This window comes from Sceloporus undulatus, chromosome 4 (genome assembly GCF_019175285.1).
Source record: "Sceloporus undulatus isolate JIND9_A2432 ecotype Alabama chromosome 4, SceUnd_v1.1, whole genome shotgun sequence".
Lineage (NCBI taxonomy): Eukaryota > Metazoa > Chordata > Lepidosauria > Squamata > Phrynosomatidae > Sceloporus > Sceloporus undulatus.
The window spans coordinates 174,148,563-174,165,901 of NC_056525.1; the positions used below are offsets into that span (position 1 = coordinate 174,148,563).

The 17,339-nt window shown below is 38.0% G+C and overlaps 1 protein-coding gene across 4 annotated transcripts; it reads right to left on the reverse strand.

The window, feature by feature from the left end:
- Positions 1 to 198: 198 nt before the first annotated feature.
- Positions 199 to 17,297, reverse strand: DEK (DEK proto-oncogene). 4 transcript variants are annotated; one of them, XM_042463863.1, is made up of 11 exons: positions 17,110 to 17,297; positions 16,122 to 16,262; positions 12,884 to 12,985; positions 11,868 to 11,977; positions 10,197 to 10,291; positions 8,443 to 8,563; positions 6,150 to 6,335; positions 5,005 to 5,137; positions 3,371 to 3,519; positions 2,487 to 2,555; positions 199 to 2,111 (listed from the first exon to the last, which is right to left on the reverse strand). In XM_042463863.1, the coding sequence occupies exons 2-11, from the start codon at positions 16,249 to 16,251 to the stop codon at positions 2,100 to 2,102; spliced, it is 1,107 nt and encodes a 368-aa protein (XP_042319797.1). In that variant the 5' UTR covers positions 16,252 to 16,262; positions 17,110 to 17,297; the 3' UTR covers positions 199 to 2,099. The 4 variants fall into 4 exon arrangements, 3 of the variants coding, with proteins under 3 accessions (XP_042319797.1, XP_042319799.1, XP_042319800.1); XM_042463865.1 differs by having other exon boundaries at positions 16,122 to 16,334; XR_006103563.1 differs by lacking the exon at positions 3,371 to 3,519.
- Between the last annotated feature and the right edge of the window lie 42 nt (positions 17,298 to 17,339).

Sequence of the window (17,339 nt, forward strand, 5' to 3'; positions counted from 1 at the left end):
AAGGAAGATATGCCTAGATGCACTGAAAAAGTTATAAGAAAAATGAGCCAAAATACTAGCTGGAGGGAAGAGTTTAAATCACTTGATGTTTCTGTTATAAGCCCAATCTAAAAAAAATTGCTTTATCCTTTGGGTTTGTTTACTTTTGCACATTATAAATCAACGACAAGTTTGTGTAGATGACATACAACAGGCACCTTTGGTTCTGTATCAATTTTACTGTACATGTATTAAAGTATCAAAATATACATTTTCCTTAAAGACATTTATTGAATACAAAACTCAGTACTACATGCAAAGAAAGTGGTAAAAACAGTGAGGATGAAACACCTTACTAACTGCTTAATATTTTCAGAATATAGATCTATCATCTTTGATTCTTCAACCATGTATTACAATATTTAAAACCTGCAGTGCTTGTAATCAATACAATCATGGAGAAATTAATCACATTTCACATTATGACACATACGTATTTGGCATTTGTTGGGAGTTTTAACTCATGATCGTATCTTTACTGACAAGGCAGGAACTGAATTCTAAACTAATAAAACTTCATTAATAATTGGGCTAAATCCAACTAAGTCCCATAATTTCAGTGGGGCTACTCTAAAGACGACTAACATTGGATTTAATCCTGCTGTGAGGATTATGAAACCTGCCAGTGACCACTGAACTGTAAATCACAAGCAGTCCTATTCATCACAGCCCATGATTTAACCCACTGTTTGTAGATCTCAGGTTTTAATTAAGAAATCACACTGAACCACTGTGGCAGGTGTTTTAGCTTATTGGGCCAAATCCAACTGCTAGTCACAACTACAGTGGATCCACTGATACAATGGGATCTACTTACCATTCAGCAAGTGATTTAAAGAGGCCTAATCTAACTGGGACTGGCAATTTTAAGTCACTGAGTTGAATTTGATGTTAGCCTCAACTAGTGCAGACAAACTGAAATTGATGGGTTTTTCCACAAATGATGATTAGCAATTGGCTTTACGCTAATATACTTAACCACCAATCCTCCCATATTTAAATATATTTTCATTACAGATACCGATATGCCACAACAATACTAAACTGGCCAGCATATACCACAATAGTAGTAAAGTTCTGTTCTGAAGTTATTCTTACCTAAGGGATCACTTGGTTTTCCTGGGCATGTATTACCCAAGAACAGCTGGAGTACGAGACACTAACATGATCACTTCACAAAGGGAAGACAACTTTAGAAGTCCACATCATACTTGTTTTTCCTATGTATTAACTTTAGCATGTAGGGCATCACATAAAACCTTTGTATTGAAATTAGCCAGAGCCCACTTTATCCTGTTAAACACTGAAAAATATGAGCGAATTAACAATTTCCTTATGAAGCAAACAAATGCCATCACTTTTGCACAGTCGTTATATTTGCTTCCAAATTAATCCAAGGCCTGTTCTCAAACACTGACATTGGTCATAAATCCTCTAAAAACACAATGATTTTCCTTTTTAAAGCAAAGACATTTGAATTAAGCTTTTATATAAACAGAAAGCTTTCAAAGTACAAAAATAACATCTATTTATAAGTGATCATGCTTTGACAATGCTCAGATGTATGCACATGCAAGATAGTATAAAATAATTTAGGTAATTTGTAGTGAGGACATATGACTTATTCCAGATTAAGAGAATTGGTAGATATTCCAAATAAATGTAATGCCCAATACTGTATTTAATAGCTTCTGCATGAGTATGTACAGATACAACAGCTTTCATTTTAACTGATTTTTAAAAATTCTCTACATTACAATGCACTAAAATCTACAAAAGCTATAGTACATCTGCTTGTACAAGAAACTGCACAATGCACCAAGTAAAAGCAGGGAACATGTATTGCCATGCAAAAACTTAAGAACACATTTTTTAAAAGTGAAAGAAATTTCAATTAACACTCAGAACATTAAACCAGTAGAATCATCCCTGACTAAATACTATACTATACCAAACAGGCAAAACAAAAAATAAAACAGACAAAAATAATTTTGCTGGTGTTTGTAAAATGTTTAAATCCATGGGAACATCTCAGCAGACTTCATTTCCTTCCCATTAGATCATGAAATGAGCTACAAAGAGAAGAGTTTGAGTAAGTCTTTTGACTACTTCATAAATCCCCATTCCCACAAAACAGATTACCAATGCTATAAATTCTACAAGCTGACTGGGAATAAAGTCTTAGAGAAATTAAACAATTTACTACCAAGAAAATATTAAGGCTCGAGATAAGCCTTTAAATGACTAGTTCATACTTAACTAAGAATAAAGTAGAACTCAGCCAATTTATTTAGAAACTACCCAATTGTAGCTAAGCGTGATAATGGAAAAATTCAGATGTGATTTCAGACACTCTGAACACTTGATACCTTCTTACTACAAAAGATCTCCAAATTTAAAGAGCACCTTGTTTTTGCAATTGAATTACCACATAATCAAGTATTTACCTCTTTCACTGTCTTTTTGATGAAGTCTTTTCTGTCAGACAAATCATAACAGGGATAGTTTTCATATACCTGTAACAACCAATTTAACAAAACAGTTAGCGAAGTAGTTGCATCAACACATCCCTAGTGATGACAAGGCAAATAAACTGGAACAGGTTCGCCTGTATTTTTAAGTATCTTAATAGCAGGTGTAAAGAACTAGGATTTGTAATGGGACCACTGCACTGGGGGAATTAAAAAAAATCTTTGAGACATTATCCTTCTCAGCTGCCACAAGCACAACAAAATTTATAGAGAATAAAGCGAGTGGTACTAGTTAAATCTGATTGCATCCATTTTTCAACACAATGGGAGGTCAGGAGTGACCTCAAGTTTTAGCTTGAGATTCCAATTTCCTAATCCAGCTCCTCTATCATGCATGAACTAATGAATGCTGAACAGAAAGACACTTTGTTTAATGGAAGGAGGCATTTCTCCTTCTTTCCCTAGAACAAATCATCACTACCTCACTATGCATTGCAGAGGAGGTATGGGATACAATATCCAAACAGGTATTGGAAATGTCATTCTAAATTTTGATCTCTGCTCAGCAACAAAGCTCTTTGCAATGACTAGCCAGCCACTGTACCTCCATTTAACTTTCCTCTCAGAGTTGTTGTAAAGAGAAAAGAAGATAGTGAAGGTAAGCTAGGTCATATGTCTCAGAACATACACATATTGTCTTCAATGAAAACAATTGCATTTATTTCAATCTCTTCTTGCACCGAGGGAGTGTAAAAATGTGTGGTGCGCGCGCGTGCACACACACACACACACAGACCTCTAACTTTTTAAACTATAGCATATAATACAACCAGGATACTAAACTGAGGTCAAACGTATACCTCTTTACAAATATGTTTCATAGTAACTTCCTCTAGGTTTGCATTAGCTAACAGCTTCTTCACTGTTTCTTTCAGTTCTTCATCCGTAGGTGGCTTTTTCAACTTTTTAATTAAAGGCTCATCATCTGAACTATCTTCAGACTCAGTTTCTAAAATAAAGATATTTTGTTATTGAAATACAGACAATAATGAGTTGTCATTTTCCTTTCACACAAGTCAACATTTTGTTATAGATCTAAAGAACTACAAATTGTATTGAAGAGTGCTTTAAAATTCTGACTTTTTTAAAAAAAACATTCTCCATATCAGATGAGGAAATTACAAATTTCAAAAGTTAAGTTTCAGGATGAGATTGTGCTGTCTGGTTTCTTTTTTTCTCTGCTGTCATCCCTACGCCTTATCTTTGATCTTCCATCTGTACCAATCGTCAGCCAATGGTCTGCCTTAAAACCACTGTTAATTTCTCCTGCTGCCCACATATACACATATACAAAAGAGAAACATCCTTCATTACCACTTATGTGGGACCACTCATCTACCCTCAAAAATCCATGTTTTCAGTAAAGTTTCAATCTTCACAAATCCCCAGAACTTCACTAGCATTTGCAATTGTATTTACGTATAATTCCTTTGAGCCAGTGCAGTGTAGTGGTTTGAGCGTTGGGCTATGACTCTGGAAATCAGAGTTTGAATCCACAGCCAGCCATAGAAATCCACTGGGTAATTTTGGGGATGTCACACTCACTCAGCCTCACAGGAAGGTGAAGGTAAACCCCTCTAAACAAATCATGCCAAGAAAATCTCATAATAGGTATACCTTAGGGTTACCACAAGCAGGAAATGACTTGAAGGCACACAACAATTACCTTCCTGTATTCCTTTTGTTTTGGGTATGGTATTATATAATGTATCATACATAGACTAATAGCACTAGAATAACAACAGAATCAGATTATTTCTTGATCTGTGACCACAACAAATAACATGGACACAGTTAACAGAAAACTGCAAATCTGACACCATTCCTTACAGAATTCATCCCTATCAACTTCACTTTATTTCTGAGAAGAATTTGTGCTAATCTGAATAAATGGAGGAAAGCACATTTCTCTGTAGTCATATTGGCCTTTGGACCATCAATCAATTAGGTCCATTAGACCTACTGTTGAAACAGAACAAACTCAATTGGCATAGAAAATGTCTTTAAATGTCATAGGACCATCTGGCATAATGTTTGAATTCTACTGTGACCAGCTTTTCAAAATAACAGCTCCTCGTATCTTACGACTGTAATATAATATGGAATTATTGAAAGGCTAAGGACTGAAACTTAGAAGGATCCTAGCAAGCCCAAAACCTAGTGGAACCATGAGCAGTTATGATTATTTTTCACAAAGTCCAATCATTATTATTTCAGGGAATCTAACTGTCCCAGTTCCAGGTGGGCCCTGGTGAGATTTCTTCTGTTGGCTCCTGCTTACTCAGTGGTGAACATGGAAAAGCAGAACATAATATAACTTTAGTATTGATTAGTGAAGTTAATTCAACCCACCACATTACATATTGGATTTTATTCAAGGGACCTCCAATTCTGAGCAGGACCTTGAGATGCATTTTCTGAAATAGGGGCTTACCTTTTTTGGAATTGTTCTGATTCTTCTTCGTTGTGCTGCTATCTGCTTTCTTGACATAAGCATTCTTTGACCCCTTTTTGCTTTTTGAAGCTGTCTTTTGTTTGGATTTTTCTTTTTTTGATTTTTTAGGTGGCTGTAGGAGAGATAAGAACATTAAATGAATGTCACTAATAAAAAGGCATCAGCTTTTGCACTGCAAGTAATCAGAAAGCTCTCTGCAGAAAAAGCACAGACATTCCGGTCAGAGAAGCAGTAACTACAGTACAATACTATTTTGTTTGAGAATGGGCCTTTTTAATTTTGCAATCACCTTGTATTATAATATCACCTTGTATTATGTAACAATGAGAGTTTGAAGTTCGTAGCAAGTGTTTTATCCCTAAAACTACTAAATTTACAGGCTACAATTATTTGAGGCATCCTGAAGTCATGGTGAATTTATTACTAGAACAAAGGTATTACAAATCTTGTCGCAACCCACCCTATTCTCAAGATTCTGTGGGTGCTTCCAGACAGGTAATGCCTAGTACTGCTAGTCACTGCTTTGTCACTGTTTTGTTGGAATTACTACACTGTCCACAGTGCTGGCATAAAACTGCAGTTACAGGCTGCAATTTTGGGTTGGGATAGGGAGGACAGTAAAAGGAAGATAATAAACCCTGACTACAACCCCATCATTTGCTCCTCACTGGTATGGTCAGAATATACCTGCTCCTAAGTGCACTTTTCCCTGACTGTGTGGACAATGCATAACAATATTACTCATAGCTTACAGCAATGTGCATTCCCCACTTAACAGTTGTTTGGTGATAAGGAAATAGAGATGAAAGCAATTGTCAAGAAACACAGGATTATAGGTGAGCAACATCTGGAACTTATAATTTTGCATGCAGGTATGGACACTGCATATGAAAAGCATCTCTGGGAGCATTCACTATCCTGTCTACTATAAATATTTTAGAAAGTAAATGATTATAAAGTTACAGATTTTACTCTGCTACTTGGGTGGTAAAGTCATTTCAGAGAAACAAAAACTACAGTGCTGAACTAGAAACTTTACTGGTTTAAAAAAAATTCCAGTGCACTGCAGTCCATTTAACAAATTATATACTGGTTTTTAATATAGATAGTCTCCAAAGCTGTACCTCTTCTTCACTTTCTTTATCTTCTTCAGATGATTCATCTTTCTCTTTCTTTTCATTCTCCTCACTGCTAGATTCATCTGACAGGATCTCTGGACATTTGGTCTTTTTGGTTTTCCGTGCTGTTCCAGAACTACTGCGTTCTTTTTTACCACCTTTGCTGGGTGTTTTTTTGGATTTTGGCAATGACTATGAAATATTGAGAAAACCAAGACAATTGTTTTTATAGCTTGTGTCTGTCAGATTTACACAAACTGTGGTTGTCAACCTTTTAACCTTCTTCAAAATATGATGCTACATTATATAATTTTTAACACATGACTACATTCTTTTAAATAAAATACTGAAACAGTATTAGTAGTATCAAAGACATATGTATTCTTTATACCATTTTCTATATAGAAGCTGCACATTTATTGTTTGAGGGTAATGAGACAATGGATATGAAGAGACATTTCACTATCAAATAGCAAGACAAAAATGAAAATTTTACAAGTGCAGTGTTAAGTTTTTTTTTTCAATTATAAGAACTGGAAGAGCTTTGTTTTATAAGAAATGAATCACTATTGTTTCTCCCTTGTGTGGTGCCATGTATATGGGTAATTTAGGCAATACTTATTTAATATTATAAAGCAGGGACATGGGTAATTAGGCAATATTTTGTCTTTTTGATTGTTAAGTTGATTGTTCTGCTTGCTTTGAGACTCCCTTGGAAAGAAATGTTAAATTTTCATATATACAGTAACTGATAGCCCAGCAGAAATGCAGGGCTTTAAAAACATTCTGATTATATATAATAAATGTCCAGGTGTTACTGATAATTAAGTAAAAACCCAAAGGAAGACATGTATGTGCAATCCAGTTTTAATGCTGCAGTCATCCATGTAAGAACACTGTCTTTACATTTTCCCCTTGAATTCTACCTTCTTTTAGTGTCCTTTATTTTCCACAAGTAAAATTTGAAGTCATTTGAAGATGTTTACCAGTAACTCAACATAACTGCTAAATATATTATTGGGAGATTTCAAGGACAACTGCAACTTCACTCACAAACCATAAGGTTGCGAGTTCAATCCCAGCCAAGGGGGCTCAAAGTCGACCCAGGCTTGCATCCTTTCGAGGTCACTAAAATAAATACCCAGATTGTTGGGGGCAATCAGCTTACACTTTGTAAACCGCTTAGGGAGTGCTTAAGTGCACTGATAAGTGGTATAGAAATGTACTTGCTATTGCTATTTAAGAGCTCCACATGTGCTAAGGATTTCAATTTTCCAACAGCAACTGCTACTTCAGTTCTCCTATCTGCTGCATATTCTTTAAGAGAATTATGGGGAGACAGGAAAACATAATGACATCTAACACCACTATACCAAACTTTCTAAAGAAAGGGATAGTGAAAATTCTGGGGTTTAAAATAAGGAATATCCATTGTTTTTAACAGAAACAGGAAATGCAGTGTCCTTTGAATTCTGAAGACAGAAGTTGTTTTGATTGCAGATAGAGTTGCCATAATTCTCTACTATAAACCGGGACAAAATATAGGACAATTATAGGATGACATTTAGCCCAAAATGTAGGACATTTAAGAAAAATGAAGGACCTTAAATGTCCTACATTTTGGGCTAATGTTTATCCTACAATTGTCCTACATTTGGTCTAAATTTTGTCCTACATTTTGTCCCGGTTTATAGTAGAGAATTATAGCAACCCTAGTTGCAGACACCCCCTTAAAACAAAAATAATCAATCCATACTACCAGTGATCAACATGTTATTTGATGTTGACAATTCCCATGCAACAATGACAGTATAAGCATCAACTCAAATAATGATGGCATAAATGTGTCCTTTTGGCCAGTGCTTTTCAGACTATTTGATGTGGGGAATCAGTAATTTCCATCTCAAGATGCCAAGAATCCAGAACCACATTTGTGCTCATTGGTCTAAACTCTCCATGGACTGGCAGACTATGGCTTACAAATCTGCACTGGTTCAGGGACCACCGGTTTGAGCAACATTGATCTATGGAAGGGGTGGGAAAGAAGCCAGACATTTCATGTTTTAATACACAATCTCTCTAATTCTCTCTTGGGACTAGTGCAGTGTCACAGAAGCCAAAAACTTTTGCTAATTCCCTCTTGGGATTAGTGCTGTGTCCCAGAAGCCAAAAACTTGCCTTTGGATTTTTTTATGATTGCTGACCCCAGCATACAATATATGAAAAATAACCAAGACATTTATGTGGTATGATTTTGCTTCATAGCCAATAACACACAAAGTTTATACTATCTTCTCACCTTGCCTGAAGGTTTTGGATGCATCAAGAAGTTCAGGATTCTGGCCACCAGCTCACTATTAATTCCTGACCTTTCCAAATCAAGAACTTCACAAATACTTTTCAGCACTGCATTCCTGTACCTGTAGAGAAACATACTTTATTATACATGGTATATAAATATTTCCTTAATATAGGCAGATGCATTTGACATATCCACATTCAGAACTTCACAGCACCCAAGCAAATGCTGGAATTCTAATTAGTATGAAAAATTTTATATTATTCCTTAAGTACAGTTAATAAGTGGTTTGAAAGGAGCCCTGGTGGCACAGTAGTTATATTCCGGTATTGCAGCCACTCACTCACAGTTGCAACGTTGTGAGTTCGATACCAGCTAGGGATTCCAGGGTTGACTCAGTCTGGCATCCTTCAGAGGTCACTAAAATGAGTACCCAGCTTATTGGGGGCATTTAGTTTGCACATTGTAAACAGCACAGGGAGTGCTTAAGTGCAGTGGTTAGCTGTACAGAAATGTACTTGCTATTGCTGAAGGATATTACTAGTACATCAAAGTTATGCACTAAATAACATTCTTGATTAGAAAACTAGGTTCCAAGCAGTTAACACTGCTTACCAAAAACATTCTTGATTAGAAAACTAGTTTCCAAGCAGTTACACTGCTTAACATGAATGAATGAAGGATCTTTATTTGTATACCGCTATTCCCCAGATCACAGCGGTTTAAACAGTAATAAAAACATACCGAAACTACAAAATCCAATAGAAAGAAATCCCCCCACACTTAAACAATACAGTACAGCAATAAAATATCCATCATTCAATCACAGTTAAAACAGTTAAAAACCAAAGCAACAGCACCAATACACCATAATACAATCAGCAACACAAGGGGAGAAGAATGGAATTAGGGAACATGGGGAAAAGCTTGACGAAAGAGGTGAGTCTTTAGATTTTTCCTGAAAGACTCTAAGGAGGGGGCTGGCGGAGCTCGTCAGGCAGAGACAACAAGTTGAACATGAGTCAACAGTGTGATATGGTTGCAAAATAGGCCAATGTGATTTTAGGCTGCTTCAATAGAAGTCTAGATCAAGGAAAGTAATAGTGCCACTGTATTCTACTTTGGTCAGGCCTCACCTGGAATACTGTGTCCAATTCTGGGCACCATAATTCAAAAAGGATCTTGGCAAGTTGGAGCATGTCCAGAAAAGGATGACCAAAATGGTGAAGGGTCTGGAAACCATGTCCTATGAGGAGAGACTTAGGGAGCTGGGCATGTTTAGCCTGGAGAAGAGATGGTTAAGAAGTGATATGATAGCCCTTTTTAAGAATTTGAAGGAGGAGTAAGCTTTTTTTCTGCTGCTCCAGAGAACAGTACACAGAACAATGGTTGTAAGCTACAGGAACAGAGATTCCACCTAAACATTAGGAGGAACTTCCTGACAGTAAGAGCTACTTGACAGTGGAACACACTCCCTTGGAATGTGGTGGAGTCTCCTTCTTTGGAGGTCTTTAAACAGAGGCTGGATGACCATCTGTCGGGGATGCTTTGATTGAGAGTTGCTGCATGGCAGGGGGTTGGACTGGGTGGCCCTTGTGGTCTCTTCTAACTCTATGATGCTATGAAAGTTATACACCAAATTACACTGCTGAATAGAAAACTAGGTTCCAAGCAGTTGCATTGCTTAACATGTAAATACTTATATTAACATAAATTATGCTATTTAATGTTGCTAAGAAGTTTTAAAAGGTTACTTTTTCAACATTTCTTCTTTTTTCTTATACTGGTCACTTCCTTTTTCGAATGGGAATCCACTGAACTGGCCTACATTCTTCTTTAGTGAAGCAACCTACAATATACATTAAAATACATGCATTTTAGAAATAACATATGCAGAATTGTTATTTTTTAGTTTTACACATTTCAAAAGCAAATGCAGTTTAGTGAAGAAAGACCTTATTGCTGAAGTTTAGAGGGGTTCATTTTCACAAAATAGCCATATAATAGGAGCTGAACCAAAGAGAGAACAGCCCAGGAGAAAATTCAGGGGAGAAATGGGAAGTGAAAATTCCACAAAGAAATCCAATTTACCTTTAGAGATGTATTCGCACTGCAGAAATAATCTGGGTTGACACCACTTTAACTGCCATAGCTCAATGCTATGAAATTATGGGAATTGTAGTTTGTTGTAGTGCCAGAATGCTCTGACAGAGCAGGCTAAATATCTCACAGAACTACAAATTCCAATATTCCACAGCATTGAGCCACAGTGGTGTTAACCTGGAATATTTTTGCAGTGTGGATGCAGTCTAAGGCCCTCTCTAGACAGGCCTTTTTAGCATGTACCGAGCGAGTATGTGCTAGGGTTGCCTCGAAGCATCCTGTACAGATGCTCCCTAACCCTAGTACGTGCTCTGTATGTAAAAATGGCGGCGCCCTGTACACAAGCTTTGTGCCATGGCACAGGAAAGAGCTCCAAAACTAGATTGCCACGGGAACGGCGCCAGGGGGAAAGGGGCCGAGCAGTCCCTTTCTCCCCTGGCTGCGGCTCCCGGGGTGTCCTGGGGCGGGAAGCCCCAAGGACACCCCTTTTAGGGACCAGGGAGGAGCGGCATTTTGACGCTTCTCCCTGGTCCTGAAAAGTACCATATTGGGCCCTTTGGGCTGCCGCTGTGGCTGCCCTGGCCCCAATACGTAGCGCAAAGGGGCGGCTGCAGGCCGCCCCAAATCAGCGGTCTGTATCCCGCCTAAGTTACCTTTCATGGTATTTCTTCCATGTCATCATCTGTACAGAAGGTGTCAAAAAAATTTCAGAAATATAAAATCATCTCTAGAAAACTTCAAGAAGAAAAATAATAGGCCAAGCTTGCTTAGTAGCCAGAACAGTTGATTGTATGGTGCAGGGGTAGAGAAAAGAAAAGGATATTCTGAAACAGGGAATGGCTGGATGGGAGGAATTCTGAAAAGAATACTTTGTTGATGAACCAGCTGCTTTAGCAGAAGTCTCAGGCAAAGAAATGATGAAATAACAAAGTAAAAAAATAAGTTTTAACAATCTGAACAATCTTCCAAAAACAGAATTAATGGGAAAAACTGAACATGCTATGCTTGATGTACAGTATCTAGATGCCATTACAAAGAAAAAGTGGCCAAGATCCAAGAATTCTCAAGCAGAAGCCCACTCTTCATCTAACATGTGAAAATTTGCTTTGGAAACAGAAGTAATATTTGGAACCAAGTATGAAAAATAAAATGAAACAATTCCAAGAAGCATAGGTGTTGCTACACTATCTTTTGGATCCTGGGCATTTATCTGGACTTTCATGCTACTGATTTGGTTTGTAGCTTTCTAAAACAAATCTGTTCTACATTTTGTGCCTATTTCAAACCAACTTCAATGAATACTTTATGTTAAGACATCTTACTGTTCCTGGTCTGTTGTAAAGAAGCTTGTGCAGGTTTCGAAGTTCATCTGTCTTTTTCTTGCTTAAGAAGTATTGTATCCTTTCAATTTCACAAAGTTTTTGTCCCTTTCCTGAAAGGGAAAAATGTGTTGCATTAGGTGTCTACATGCAACATTCTCTAAATAATTACTGGATCCTACTTACAAAGAAATGAAAACAGCCACTTATTGTAGCTATTAAGTCACATATTGATCACCTATTAGAAAGACATGACCCAGTGATATTTTTTAATGTACTGTATTTTCTGGCGTATAAGACTACTTTTTAACCCAGGAAAATCTTCTCAAAAGTCGGGGGTCGTCTTATACGCTGGGTGCCATCTTATAGGGCAGGTGCTGAAACTTCTGAGCCGGAATGGAGACTCTGCACTCGCCGCATTTGATGGGGGGGAGCTCAAAAACGGCCGCGGCCGCATCCCCACCATATGCGACGATCGTATGAAAGCAGCTACTGCTTTGATAGTCCTGGAGACAGGGGGGGCTGGGCAGGCAGGGAGAGCTGACCAATCCAAGCAGGCTTTGTATACAACAAGGTTTCCTGCTAAGTACCTGCATGTCATAAGCATTTGAATTAAAATTACGATATTGAAATCAAATCTGATGTTTTTTAAATTTTTATTTGGTGTGCATTGGAAGAGGGGTAGTCTTATACGGTGAGTATATCCCAAACACTATATTTTAACTGGAAAAGTTGGGGGTCGTCTTATAGGCCGGAAAATATGGTATATGTCTCTTCTTATGTTCCTGCTTGAGAGGCAGTTAAGCAGTGAATTTCAGTATATGTCTACAATGCATAATTACCCTCAAAGGCGGGGGTGTCAGTGCTTTCACTATTACATGCTTGCCTTTCCCCATAGTAAGAGTTAAAGGAGAGTACTTACACTGAGCCATGGATAGGTCAACTTGGGGGTTTTTTTTTGGTTCAATTTTTTGACTAAAATTTCTAAGACTAATACATACATATATACAGTAACTTGCCTGGTGTAATTGTAAAAGGTTCCTTCTGCATTGAGGACACTTGCATGGTCAATCTTTCAACTTTTTTCTTTTCTCTTTTTCCTTCTACAATGAGGCTTTTTTCTGAAATAGAAAGTCAATTACATTTACTTTTTTCATAAAATTTAGAAAAGCTTTTGAAGTGAATATACAGAATAAAATTTTAAAAAGGAATTGAGAAGATCCAAGTGCTACCACCATCTTAAAAAAAACCCCACACAAAACATTTTGACAATAACTGACTGATCCAAATAAATGAATAGATCAATCACTCACATATTTTTCACTATCAATTAACAGTTAAGTATTTTAAGAGAGCCAGTGTGGTGTAGTGAGTTGAACGCTGGACTATGACTCTGGAAACCAGGGTTTGAATCTTTGCTTGACCATGGAAACCTAATGGGTGACTTTGGGCAAGTCACACTCTCTAAGCCTTAGAAGATGGCAATGGCATCTTGATAGGAAATCTCCCAAGAACAAGAAACCCCCATGATATGTTCCACCTTAAGCTTCCCATGTTGAAAATTACTTGAAAGCACTCAACAACAAAAATTAAGAGCATCAATTTTCAGAACATTTTCAAAAATTTTACGGCTTTGAAGTGTATGTTAATTACAAAAATAAAATAAAAATTCAACAACTGGGTTAGGGAGAGTTTGGGATATAAGGGAACTTGCGGTTATTGTATTTTATGGATTTTAATGTAAGCTGCTTCGATTGTTTGGAGAAGCAGGATACAAATAAATAATGATAGTAATAATAATTATAGGTCCAAAACACACTGCAGAAATAATCCAGTTTGAGACCACTTTAACTTTCGTAGCTCAATACTATGGAATTCTGGGAACTGTAGTTTTGTGAGATATTTAGCTTTCACTGTCAGAGAGCTCTGGTGCCAAAGTAAACTACAGTTCCCAGGATTCCACAACACTGAGTCAAGGCAGTTAAAGCAGTCTTAAATTGGATTATTTATGCAATGTATTTTGGACCATAGTCAAACGTTTTCTTTTTCGATTTTTATTCTTCAACATTAATATCAACATAATATAAAATTAAAACCAGGATACACAGGAATAAGAATTACTTTAAAGGAGCTACTAACAGACAGACATTAAAACAGCTCTACTAGGGGACTGGTAGGTAATTCACCAATCAGCAAAAGAACCTTGGCTTCATATAATCACTTCATTAATATTTAATTAGAATGTCAACTCAGTGGCAAATACACGAATGTTAAGTAAACAATCTTCTCTCATATAGTCTCAGCATAGACAGATCAGCCACTAATTCTTCCTTTCAAACTGCAAATTCACAGACAGAAATCTATCTTTTACCTATATTCTTTGTGCAACACAACAGGAAGTGGTTACAGGAAGAGAATACCTTGTAGCATTACCCTTGAACAGTACCTTAGATACTAACACATTCAGGCCCCAAAATAAATACAAATAAAAGCCCTTGAATGTGTCTGCCACGCGAACATTCACCCCAGGCACTATGTATATATTGGATCGACTGTAAAAGTTCAGAAAACACCTGCATGGAAAATGAGATGGCTAGCCCTTAAGTGATAACTTGTCCATCATACTGATTGTAATTAAGATTGAACGACTAAGGGGAACATTATCAGCAAGCCAGTTACCACAATTCTCAACACCTGGATATTAAGACAAGGAAAGTGATCACAAGAATTGGAATAAGGCAAACTAAATAGAATAGCCAGAAAGGTCTGGCTACCTGCCTCTACAAAACTTGTTTAAAACTCAATTCCCTGAATCTTGCCATCAGTGGAAAAATGGTAAGTGTCACATGCTTTTAAACCCCATTTCAAATTTCAGAAAATCTTTTTCCAAAAATCTAAAATCTCTAGCTGGTATTCAACTGCAACCAAATTGGGAGTCACAACACTTACTGAAAATAGAAGGACAAATAGTGGTTGCTTTAAGTTAAAACTTCAACTCTCCTGTTCAAAGCTCTGATGTGATTGTTTTATGTTTGATGTTTTTAATTTGTTTTTCCTTCTCTATATGGTAATTTTATCTATTCCTCTTTTTAATTGTTATTATCTTAGAATGTACGCCTTGGGCAGGCTTTTATTTACTCTTTAATTTTACCGACTTTGTACAGTGCTGTGTATAATTACAGCACTTTAGAAATAAAGTTTAATAATAATAATCATCTCCATTTCCTTATAGACAAATGGCTCTCCTAATCCTCTGATCTATAGAGCTTACTACTTCCACACCTATTTCAAGCATACTTTGATGGGTGTAGAGAAGTGAACCCCTTGTCAGGCATGTGCAGCTCTAACCAGAAATGTAATGAAATGGAGACTGTACATCAGAGATCCCTAAGCATTTAATGACAATGGAAACATCAGAAATTTGTGATACATAGATTTTTTTTTAAAAGTCAGTATGCAAAGGGATCTTATAGCATCTTTGAGACTAACTGAAAGAAAGAATTGGGGGACAAAAGAAGGGCATTGCCTAAAGCCAGGGTGAAATAGATAACCATATAAATGATGGTCGCTTTTACTGGAATGTAGTGTGATGCTGACTGGGAACCCGAAAGGAAATGTGATGAACTGGCCAAGAGAGCTCTCAAGAGGCTGAGGTGTTAACTAGTGTTATATTGTGTGCCAGGAAACCACTGTCTTTGTGCAACCCACTGTTAATGGACTGGAGTTTGTGGATATATTACAATTCTACTGTTTCTCTTTCCAATCCTTTGCAACTTTTTTTTTGTTCAAGGACCGCTGTTCTGAAGTCCAAGATGGAAAGCCCAGGAAGACTAAAGTGTTCTGCAACAGGTTTTTGTGTATACCTACCTATTCAGCGGCACTAGTACTATTCTTTTATTTCTGTTCAGTAGGGAGAAAGCATGTAATATTTTGTAACAACCTGAGTTTGTTTTTCATTTACACCCCTGTAAACGCATACATGAAAACATGTCATCTCAAACTGCTACCTCATAGTGACCCAATCCCAGCAAGTTAAGAGAATAAATTTGGGGAGGGTGGGCCTAAAGCAGTTTGCACAGGCTAAACACAGTACTGTGCGTGAAAAGAAAGAGGTTTCTGCCTTTTAAGCTCCTTTTGCCATCCTTCAACAAAGTCTCTTCCAGCGCTGAGATGGGGAGGAAAGGGCTGCAATTGAAGAGATTGTGAAAATGCACAAAACCCTTTGGGTAGTTTACTACACATCCTTTATGTGCCCACCTTTTTCTTCTTTCCCCTCCTCCTCTTCATCTTCCTCCTCGCTACCTCCCACTTTGTTTTCGGTCTCTGGTCCTCTCTTTTCAGCCTGTTCAGTGGCCAGGGAGTCGCCTTTGTCAGAAACAGAAGTCATGGCTGGTTCTTCTGCGTGGAAACACAAGGGGAGGAGAGGAAGCGGGAAATGTCAACACAACAACAGTGGCATGAAAAGGGCACCTAGGAGGAGAAAAGGGACCCAGTCAGGCAATGGCAAACTCCCTCTGAAAAACATCTTGCCAAAGAATACCTGCTATAGGGTTGCAGCAAGTCAGAAACAACTTCAAGGTACACAACAACAACAACACAAAATGTAGCCAGTGCATGGGTTTGAATACTCTGGAGACCATGGTTCAAATTACTCAGGGAAGTCACACTCTCTCAGCCTCAGAGGATGGGAATGACTAACCTCCTCTGAAGAAATCTTGCCAAAAGTATGACAGACAAGGTGGCCTTAAGAGTCGCCATAAGCCAGAAATGGCTTGAAGGCGACACCATGACAACAATGCAGTCAGTGTAGTGGTTTGGATGGGGCACTAGGTCTCTGGAGACCAGGGACCAACTGACTCACTTCCTCTGGGGCTGAGAAAGTGTGACTTCAGGTCCAAAACACAATGCAGAAATAATCCAGTTTGAGACTGTTTCAGCTGTCCTGGCTCAATGCTAGGGAATTCTGGGAAGTGTAGTTTTGTGGGACATTGAGCCTTCTCTGTCATAGAGTTTTGGTGCCCTCAATAAACTACAATTCCCAGGATTCCCTAACACTGAGCCTTGGTCTCAAACTAGATCATTTCCGCAGTGTGTTTTGGACCTGAAGCCACACTCTTTCTCAGCCCCAGAGGAAGGCAATGGCAAGAAATGTGGGCAGGAATGAGAGAGGGTTAGCCATAGGGTCCCCAGGAGTCAGAAGGGACTGGAAGGTACACGACAATGACAACAACGCAGGGACCCTCACCTCCTCCCTCCCCTCAGACGGAGCCCACAAAGCCAGCCTCGCTCGCTCTTTCCTTCCTCTCCGTCTCTCACTGCTGCTCCTTCTTCCTCCTCTTCCTCCAAGCGCGCCAAATAAACTTCTTCGCAACTCGAGATGGCTGCTCTAAGCATATCATCGCGAGATTTGGACGCCTTTCTTCCTTTCTTTCCCTCCCCCCTCCCCTTTGCGCGCGCTCTATTGTCGTCGCGGGC